The 10,210-nt window shown below is 49.7% G+C and overlaps 1 protein-coding gene across 1 annotated transcript in view; it reads left to right on the top strand.

Annotated features, from left to right (window-relative positions):
* Positions 1 to 10,210, top strand: part of MED12L (mediator complex subunit 12-like) — a 109,235-nt gene that overhangs the window by 78,702 nt on the left and 20,323 nt on the right. Inside the window, 6 exon segments of the mRNA XM_010004741.1 lie at positions 24 to 146; positions 149 to 200; positions 3,538 to 3,792; positions 6,665 to 6,785; positions 7,637 to 7,757; positions 8,435 to 8,536. Coding sequence (XP_010003043.1) covers positions 24 to 146; positions 149 to 200; positions 3,538 to 3,792; positions 6,665 to 6,785; positions 7,637 to 7,757; positions 8,435 to 8,536 — 774 coding nt within the window.

The raw sequence follows: 10,210 nt of genomic DNA, 5'->3' as shown, positions 1-10,210 counted from the left end.
GCATCTCCCAGCTGGGGGGGGTCCTGTGACGGCAAGAGGCACCTTTCTGGGGTGCGCGGGGACAGGCTCAGAGAGGTGTTACCTCTGCAGGCTGTGCGGGGTGGTGAAACACGTCGCTAACCCCTCGGAGTGCTCCTCCTCAGAAAGGGGTATTTTGTGTCCTGTAGTCACCTGAGAAGCAGGTTTGGAGACCTCTTCAGGTGGGTGGAAAAATCACCGCAGCCCGTAGAGGGGTGTCTGCTGCTGTGGTTTCAGCGTGGTGTCCTCTCTGTGGGAAACGTGCCGTGTCCTTTGCTGCTCTTCACGGGTGGGACCCTCTCGCTGCTGCTGAGCAGTCCTGGCCCGGAAGGTGCCGGGGCTGTGCCTGTTCTGTGCCTGTTCTGTGCCTGTGCCTGTTCTGTGCCTGTGCCTGTTCTGTGCCTGTGCCTGTTCTGTGCCTGTGCCTGTTCTGTGCCTGTGCCTGTTCTGTGCCTGTGCCTGTTCTGTGCCTGTGCCTGTTCTGTGCCTGTGCCTGTTCTGTGCCTGTGCCTGTTCTGTGCCTGTGCCTGTTCTGTGCCTGTGCCTGTTCTGTGCCTGTGCCTGTTCTGTGCCTGTGCCTGTTCTGTGCCTGTGCCTGTTCTGTGCCTGTGCCTGTTCTGTGCCTGTGCCTGTTCTGTGCCTGTGCCTGTTCTGTGCCTGTGCCTGTTCTGTGCCTGTGCCTGTTCTGTGCCTGTGCCTGTTCTGTGCCTGTGCCTGTTCTGTGCCTGTGCCTGTTCTGTGCCTGTGCCTGTTCTGTGCCTGTGCCTGTTCTGTGCCTGTGCCTGTTCTGTGCCTGTGCCTGTTCTGTGCCTGTGCCTGTTCTGTGCCTGTGCCTGTTCTGTGCCTGTGCCTGTTCTGTGCCTGTTCTGTGCCTGTGCTGTGCCTGTTCTGTGCCGGTGCTGTGCCCTCCCGGCAGCCCCACGGGCGGGCAGGGACACGGGCACCCGCAGCCCTCTGCGTGGGCTGGGCAGGGCAGACGGGCTGTGACACCCACGTTCCTGGGTGGGAAATGGGCACAGCTCCCCTGGCACGGCTCGGTGGTCTGGGAAACACCGCCTTTGATACGGGGAGAGGCACAAACCTGGCTGAGTTTGCCAAGTTTCATGCTCTGATGTTCAACTCCTTGATTTTTAAATTAAAAAAAAAAAAAAAAAAAGGCCAAACCAGGTACCCACACGCTGGTTTTGTCCCTCTTTTTTTTTTTTGAAGGGGGAGTGGAAACTTTTCATATGCAAATATGCACCTAGTGAGAGTAAAAAACCACTTCGGTTACTTTTTCCCTTTCTAGTTTGTAAACCTGGTTTTGGTTTGCATATTTCAGCTTTGTGGTTTTCATTTTATAGGGAGCAGGAAGAGAGTTCTCAGTAATAGTGCTTTGACAGGTTTGCAAAGACATGGGAATGTCTTTGGGAGCAGCATTTAATATGAGAGATGCTAAGAATAAGAAACACGAAATATCTAAGAGCTACAGGAGTGCCCTGGCTGGGTGCTCGTTTTTCTACTCAAAATCTAAATTAGTACAATAAAAAAGAATATTTTTATTAGTACTAACCTACAGTAGCAAAACAAACCATTATCTGGTAGTACAGAGATATTTAGATCACTAAATTACATATTAATTATGTGAGATTCAGCACTTGGTTTGAAGCCCCTTTTTTCAGACGAGTTAGAAATTCTGTGAAAACTGGCAATAAAATGTAGGAATACATTTTTGAACAGTTGAGTATAAATTAGTACCACACTCATTTTCTTCTTAGAATCATGGAGCTGTTTGGGTTGGAAAAGACCTTTAAGGTCACTGATTCCAGCCGTTAACCCAGTGATGCCAAGTCCACCTTGACCTCCTCGCTGCCATTAGAACAAACCCAACCCCGGGGTCTGTACCTGGCAAGCGTTTTAGCTCCTTTATAGCACACTGCCCCTCCACCTGTTTCTCTCTCTAAGTCGCTTGGAAGCAGCAGTGAAGCACAGTCCATAAATGTTCAGATTTAGAGACTCACCCTCTGGATGTTGCAGCGCTCGGGCAGTGGCTTCGGAGGTTCCCGGCAGGGTTTCTCATGGCTGGGTTTTGTGAGCCGGCTGCATGGCTGCCCCCAGCCTGCCTTCCCCCAGCCTGCCTTCCCCCAGCCTGCCTTCCCCCAGCCTGCCTTCCCCCAGCCTGCCTTCCCCCAGCCTGCCTTCCCCCAGCCTGCCTTCCCCCAGCCTGCCTTCCCCCAGCCTGCCTTCCCCCAGCCTGCCTTCCCCCAGCCTGCCTTCCCCCAGCCTGCCTTCCCCCAGCCTGCCTTCCCCCAGCCTGCCTTCCCCCAGCCTGCCTTCCCCCAGCCTGCCTTCCCCCAGCCTGCCTTCCCCCAGCCTGCCTGCCCCCAGCCTGCCTGCCCTGCTTCTAGTCACTGAACTTCCGTTTTTTAGATCATTCCTTCACTTTTCAAAACTCTTATCTCCTGACCACTCCCCCAGTGCTGCTCCTGGTGCCCGGGCAGAGCCAGAGCCCGCGCTGCTCACACGCTGCACCTGGGCCTGGGGACAGCCCAGGGACACAGGCTGGGCTGGGGGCTCTTGGGTTTCTCTGCTGTCAGAGCAAAGGGTTAAGGTCGGGTTGTTGTGCTGCTTCTAAATTAATTCTCCTGCTTGTGGCCTCTCCCTCCTTCCCGGAGCACCCAGGGGAGCAGAGTGCGGTGACAGGGGTGGCAGGGGGTCCCCAGGGTGCCTGAGCAGCACAGGGGTTCCTCTGCCTTCATTCTGGGGCCAGTGGAGCTCTAAGAAAATTCCAAAAGTTTAATATATTTTAATTCAATTTCAGTTAATAGATTTTTCTCAGTAATGACAAAAATCTTCCCAGTTGGGACAATGAGTGAAGTTTGTCCACACGGATGATGTTTCCAGCTGTGGTGTAAAACCCAGTGACTGAGACAAATGCTCCTTAGAGCGTTTAGTGTGGGAAATCTGCTTTCTTCAGAACCACCTTTTTTCCCCCAAAGAAAACCAATTCACATGTAGGTGTTCCTGGAACACCTCTTGATCTTCTGGCATAAATGTTAATGTCAAAATATGACCTTTAATATCTTTTCTCTGTTTACTGATTTCATCTTTCAAAAAGTTGTCCCTTGTGTCACTTTATTACCAAATACAGTTTTTAATTTAGATTTATTTATTTATTTATTTATTTTAATTGGCTCCTTCCTGCCAGCACTGCATTCCCTGTGCCACAGCACACGGAGAGGGGGGCAGTGCTGTGAGGCACAGCTGTGGGGCATCTGATGCTCCAGGGAGGTGGGACCGTGTGCTCCTCATCCAGCCACTCACAGGTTCAGTCACAGAAACATCAGAGGAGGAACTTGGAAACTTGCGACTTTACTTGCAGGAAAACTCAAATGGAATGGATGTTTCAGCCTTATTTTCTGGTAGATGCTGCTTATCAAAACCAAGTGTGAAAACACGTACAGAATCCCAGAGGGAGGTTCTGCCCCGCTCGGTATGTTCAGTGCTATTTCTGCAATGCTCTCTCTTTTTGGCCCTCAGTAGTGCCTGTTCTAAGGTGAAGCAAACCATATACAGCAATGTTCAGCCTTCAAATTCCAACCTGCTGTGGGACCCGGAGTTCATGCTAGATTTTATTGAGAATCCTTCAGCTCACAGCATCAACTACTGGATGCTGGGCAAGATCCTGAGCGACAGCGCAGGCAACCGCTGCAGCCTCGTGTGCAACGCGCTGCTGAACGTCTGCATGGGCCACCAGGATGCAGGCAGGTGAGAGTGGAACGGCATGGGATGGATGTTTACAGAGTACAGATGAGGCTTCCTTCCACCTTTTTGGTTTTGTGTCTTTTTTTTTTGCTGTTGTTTTCATTCATTGCTCCTTCTAGTTGCTGCAAACGCGTTACGTTTCCTCAGAGTTGCTTCATTAAGTCAATCTGCAGGATTCTGCAGGAGGCAGCTCCAGGTGGAGGGCACTCCCTGTAGGATGGTCACTGAGCTCTTGTATTGGCCCCTCTGCTGTTTCAGACACCACAGCTCAGCACAACCTTTCATGGAATCATATCAGAGAAGCCTGTAAAAGAGGGCAGGTTCTGCATTAGGTCATTTCCTTCTTATGATGCAACTGGTGTTGAATGTATTAAATGTGTAATTTATTCACTATGGAATCCATCTCCATAGCTAATATGTAGACTAAACATTCTTTCTAAAACTTTAAAGAGTTTTGTTGGATATAAACTACTGGATTTATAACAGCTGTGAGTTGTAGCTTGGACCTCATGGTGCACAGTTCAAGTTGATCACCAATGAGTAGATTCCAGGATGGGACCTGCACTTCAGCAGATTGTCCACTGTCCTGCTGTGATTGTCTTCTGACTCCAGCAGGTACTGGCTCCTGTCCCAGTTGGGTGGAGCTTTGCTCTGATCCAGTGTAACACTTCTTGGGTCTTATGCCCATGTGAGACCTTTCTAGGTGGTCTCAAGGTACTGACAAAAAATATGGTGAAGAGCCCTAGCAGTGAAAGAACATCAGTGCCAGGGTTTTACACTGATAGTCTGTTTTCTTTCATAATTCAGAGTAGCTTCTCTCTGTTGCTTCACCCTTCCAGGGTGTGCCCAAATTCCCTTGGCCATCTCTTGCAGATGTGGCACTGCAGTGTTGAACCTGGTTTTCCATTCTGCAGTGTCTGCCCCATCCCTGAAGTGTTCAAGGGCAGGTTGGATGGAGCTTGGAGCAACTTGGTGGAAGGTGTCCCTGCCCTGTCCCATGTCCCCCATGGCAGGGGGGGTTGGGATTAGATGGTCGTTAAGGTCCCTTCCAACCCAAGCCAGTCTGGGATTCTGTGAAAAAGTGGAGTGTCCTGGGCAGAGCAGCTGAGAGGAAGCAGTTTTGTAAGATCAACAAAGGGGAACAGCTACATGTGGCCAAACAAGTTTCACTGTGGAACAGAGAAAAAATAACTTCCACTGGGATGAGTCACCTGTGCTGGTTTTCAAAGCATTAGATAACTGTGAATCACCCTGTGATCCCTCGTTAGGCCAAGTGCCCTCTAAGGGCAGCTCCTGCCCCCCAGCTGAGGTGTGGCTGCTCCTCCCCTGGGGCAGGAGTGCTGGCCTGGCATGGGATGGGTGTCCCTGCTGGGCTGGGGACACGTGCAAACACCCACTCCTCCATGGGATGGTTTTGCATGGCAGAGGATGGAGCTGGTGCAGGTGCAGCTGCAGAAGGGGGTTCAGGCAGGAGCCCAGGGCCCACAGAGTAGGGGTCAAGGCTTTTGACACTGTTTCCCATAAGGTCCTCATGAGCAAGCTCAGGAGGTGTGGGGTAGAAGAGCAGACAGTGAGATGGATCAAGAACTGGCTAAATAGTAGAGCCCAGGGGGTGGTGGTCAATGGTGCAGAGTCCATTTGGAGACTTGTGACTAGTGGTGTTCCCCAGGGATCAGTGCTGAGTCCAGTCCTGTTCAACATCCTCATTGATGACCTGGATGAGAGGACAGAGTGTCAGCAAATTTGCTGATGACACGAAGCTGGGAGGAGTGGCTGATTCACCAGAGGCTGTGCAGCCATTCAGTGAGAGCTGGACAGGCTGGGGAGCTGGGTGGAGGGGAACCCCATGAGGTTCAACAAGGATGAGTGTAGAGTCCTGCACTTGGGGAGGAACAACAACATGCACCAGTACCAATTAGGAGCTGACAGATTAGAAAGCAGCTCTGTGGAGAAGGACCTTGGAGTCCTGGTGGACAACAATTTATCCATGGGGCAGCAATGTGCCCTTGTGGCAGAGAAGGCCAATGGTATCCTGGGGTGCATTAAAAGCAGTGCAGCCAGCAGGTCAAGGGAGGTTCTCCTCCCCCTCTGCTCTGCCCTAGTGAGACCACATCTGGAGTATTGTGTCCAGTTCTGGGCTCCCCACTTCAACAGAGACAGGGATTAACTTGAGAGAGTCCAACGGAAGCTACAAGGATGATGAAAGGACTGGAACATCTGTCTGATTGAGGAATGGCAGAGAGACCTGGGGCTGTTCAGTCTGGAGAAGAGAAGGCTGAGAGGGGATCTTATTGATGTCTATAAATATATCTGAGGGATGGGTGTCAAGACGAAGGGGCCAGTCTTTTTTCAGTGGTTCCCTGTGATAGGATGAGGGACAATGGATGCAAACTGGAACACGGGAGGTTCCATCTTGACATGAGGAAAAAATTCTCTCCTGTGAGGGTGACAGAGCCCTGGGACTGGCTGCCCAGAGACGCTGTGGAGACTCCTTCTCTGGAGACTTTCAAGACCCATCTGGGTGTGTTTCTATGTGACCTGCCCTAGGTTCTGTGGTGGTCCTGCTCTGACAGGGGGGTTGGACTCAGCAATCTCCAGAGGTCTCTTCCAAGCCCTACCATTCTGGGGTGGCACAAAGCCAAGGCTCTGTGCTGCTGTAGGCTGGGGGGATGGCATCTGGAGGGGGATGATCACCTACTGGTTGTGACCCAGATGCTCCATTTGTCCCCAGCTGAATAACACCAGGTTACACGTACAGTAGCATAATCACATTTGGACACAAACCCCCCAGCCTAAGTAGAAAACCACCAGTTCCTCTGCCAAGCACTGATCTGATTTGACCTAAATCCTGACTGTCCCCAGAATGTCCTGCTGCTGTGCCCGTTTCCCTGTCCCTCCCCAGGCTGAAGGAGCTGGCGGCGAGTTGCACCCTGCTCAGCTCCCAGTGGCTGGGGGTGCTGAAGGCTCTTTGCTGCTCTTCCAACCATGTCTGGGGGTTCAATGGTCTGCTCTGCAGCGTGGATGTGAGTTCTGTATCTTCTGAAGTACCTGTCAGACCTCTTGTCCTTGGGTGCACTTAGAGGCACTGGAAGGTTCCCATTCAGTACGAAATGCTGAGCACAAATTTAGTTCTGTATCCATTTCAGTTTGCAAGGCTTTGAATGAGATTCCTGATCGATTTTTATCCTTTCCTACATCCTCAGGGTTAATGTAGATTTTGAGCACTGCTTAGATTTTTCTCTTTGTAATGTATTTTTTTCTTTAGAATGGAGTGGTGTGGAATATCAGAGGTACCCTGGAGGGGCAGGCATGAGCATGCACTGTTTCTGAAATGCTCCTGGGTGTGCAAATAACTATCCCTGTTGTAAAGACCCTGTTTTGATGTTGGCTCTTGGGTTGTAGAAGGGGTGGTACACCTTGCTCGTCCTTACTCACCTGGTGTCAGTTACTGTAGTCCTGTTGAAGTCAGCAGGATTGTGGTGACTAATGTATCTATTCAGTCTGTTTATCTCCAGTTGGATGACATGGGCCTGTAGGAACAGACTGAAGCTGCTACTCTGGGGACATGTTCTTGGAAGTCCCGAAGGTAAGGAATGAGTACTGCTGTTAGCAAGTTTTCATAGAATGACAACATTTTCTTGAGTTTTTATAAGACTAATGCTTTTCATTTCAGAATTTGTGGTGTTTGAAAGAGAGGTCTGTTCAGGTGAATTGCTACAAGTATTTGCCATAAAATGTTTGAGAGACGCGTTAAAATGCAGAGACAAGTGCGTGTGTGTAAACATTTTACCTTTTATTCTTCTAGTGAATTCCTTAGTGACCCTGGCAGTGGGTGTGCCCTGTGTGTGAAGCCCTGCAATGCTTTCCCTTCCAGGTGAGCGACCTGTCGTTCCGTGACTCCCTGGCCACTTTCATTGCTATCCTGATTGCCCGGCAGCGCTTTTCTCTGGAAGATGTGGTTCAGCATGTTGCTCTGCCTTCCCTTCTTGCAGCTGGTAAGAAAACACCAAGAGAGAAACTTCAGATGAAAACTTAAGGCTTCTTGAGAAGTCTCTGTGGACTGAACGAGTGGTGTGTTCTCAGCTGTGCTCCTGTATGGAATGCCACTTGGTGTGCATTGCAGCACACATGTCCCTGCAGCTCCCAAAGGAGCCAGGTCAGAGCAGAGAACCCATAGGCGACAAGGGGTGTCAGTTAGGGGCAGCACACTGTCCCCTTCTCTCGGGCAGCCCCACCTTCTGCTCTCAGCTCTCCTGCCCTGTGCTCGGTGCTCCAGTGCCTGCCAGGTCTGCTCAGGGTGTGCATTCCCTCCTGGCCTCATTGCCTTCGCCTCCAGCCCTGGGGTGCTGTAGCTGTGGTCCTCTTTGTTGGCCACTTCACACATTTCTTTTCACTTTCTGCTTGCATTTGTGTTTCTTATTTCTGCTTTGATGGTCAAAAGCCCTTTCAACTCTATATTCTTTTCTGCCATTATTTAGGTCTCTTGCTTATCAAGAATCACACTGTTCTCTCCTGGTTTTAATCACTCAATGCCATAAATACTGACTCCTGTTAATGAAATTATTGTATTCCCATTTAAAATGGGGCTGTGAGGTAGAACATTTCCAGGCCTGCCACTGGGACTTGTGAGCTCCTGGGCAGATGCTTTACGTCCCCATCCCATCTTCCGTAGCCTGTGGAGATCCAGATGCTGAGCCTGGGGCCAGGATGACCTGCCGGCTACTCCTGCACCTCTTCAGGACCCCCCAGGTCTACCTCTTTCCCCAGGGAACAGGTAAGTTCAGCTCTGTGGTCTTTTCATTTCAAAAAGTGAGCCCATATGGGTTTTGATGGCTTCAGATGTCGTGTGTGAGAGCATCCAAAGAGCAGGCAGAAATGAGAGCCTGTTCGCAGCTGCAGGGGCTTCAGGAGTGAAAAGCTGATGCACAGTGTTCTTGCCTGCTTGGGAAATGGTTCCTGTGCATGCAAGACTATACAGGTTTCCTGAAACTTGCTCATGATCAACGCCTGCCCACCCTGATGTGGCATAATGTTGACATAAACCCCAGCCATAATAATATCACGTCTTAAAAAAGAAAATTGAGTTTTAAAGCAGCATCTGTGTACACTTCAGCAAAGAGGAAGACATCTAGAAGAACTGTGCTGTCCTGGTAGTTCTGTCTTTCTTTTGGAATTCCACTGAAGCAGTCCTGTGGGCCTGGGACCTGTGAACACTGGGTTTGTGCTGGTGCTGCTGTTGGCAGTGGTGGAACTTAACACAGTTCCCACCTTCCTTTATGCAAAGGACTGTCAGGGCAGCGGCAGCTCCTGTGGGGGCTCCTCTCTCAGTGACACACAAAGTACCAGGGATACACATTGTGCAGTTTGGTGGCTTCATATGGACACTGCAGTGAGATGGGATTTTAAATTGGGTGTAAGAAGTGCGTCATCCACCAGGAGAAACCTGAGGAGGTTAGTTCTCAGAATGTAGTAATGTAGTTCTTTTTCCTTTAAATTTGAATATTCTGTGGGCTGACCTGTGTGTTTGCCACAAACCCAAAGAGGAAGGAAAAGGACAAGGAACCAACACCTAACAATGAAAAGGAAACAAGCCTGGAAAGAACCTGCGTGTTGACATAGAAGTGTTTCCGCAAATGGGATGACAAGACTATTTCTGTGCGAAAGTGAAATTGAAAGAAAGAACATTTCCAGCTCTGAAGTGGTGCCATATTGTTCTATCTAGAAGTTATGGTCAGTCTTCTTTTGAGCAGGAGGGAGCGAACTTTTGCTGCACGTTTCAGCAGAACATGGGGAAGCCATGAAGAACACTGAGTAACAGAAACATGGGACATGGTCCTTGGATTCCTTAGGAATGAAAGTAGATTGGAACGGATAGGAAACCTCCTGTGTGAACTCTACAAATCAAACTGTGACCACGCTGCAGTCTTTGCTTACACATGGCTCAGTTAACTGCCTCAGAAGGTTCATCCTTCCTTTCTCCCTCCCTCCCTGGCTTTCAGCCTGCTTATCTTCTCCTTGAAGTTAGCAAAAGCACTCACTGCCTTCTTCTGCAGTCTGACTCTGGGCTGCAGGATTAGGCTTCACTGGGCACCAGGCATTTATATTAATTAATTTTGCTTCATTTGTTTTAAAGACGAGGCGAGGGAAGTAATTTCCTAAATCTGAGGAGTCAAAACCAAAATACATTTCAATGCCTTCTTGTGGCTCAATTTGCCATTTACAAGGACACAGTGTGATGACAGGCTCCTTTTATCCAAGTGATCCTAGCTTATTTTGATCCATCATAACCATGCATCCCAGTGGATTCAAGACCAACAGGTAAGTCGTTAAAGTTTCAGAAAACTCAGTTCTCCATTCAGTTATTGTGCTTCTGTAGCTATTTGAGTTGAAAAGGGTATTTTAGTTGGTAAATAACAACCATTATCTACAAGATTTACTCCTCTTTCCC

This window comes from Chaetura pelagica, unplaced genomic scaffold (genome assembly GCF_000747805.2).
Source record: "Chaetura pelagica isolate M959 unplaced genomic scaffold, ChaPel_1.0 scaffold829, whole genome shotgun sequence".
Classification (NCBI taxonomy): Eukaryota; Metazoa; Chordata; class Aves; order Apodiformes; family Apodidae; genus Chaetura; species Chaetura pelagica.
Note: the sequence above shows the minus strand (reverse complement) of the source record. Positions and strands in the feature narration are given on the sequence as shown.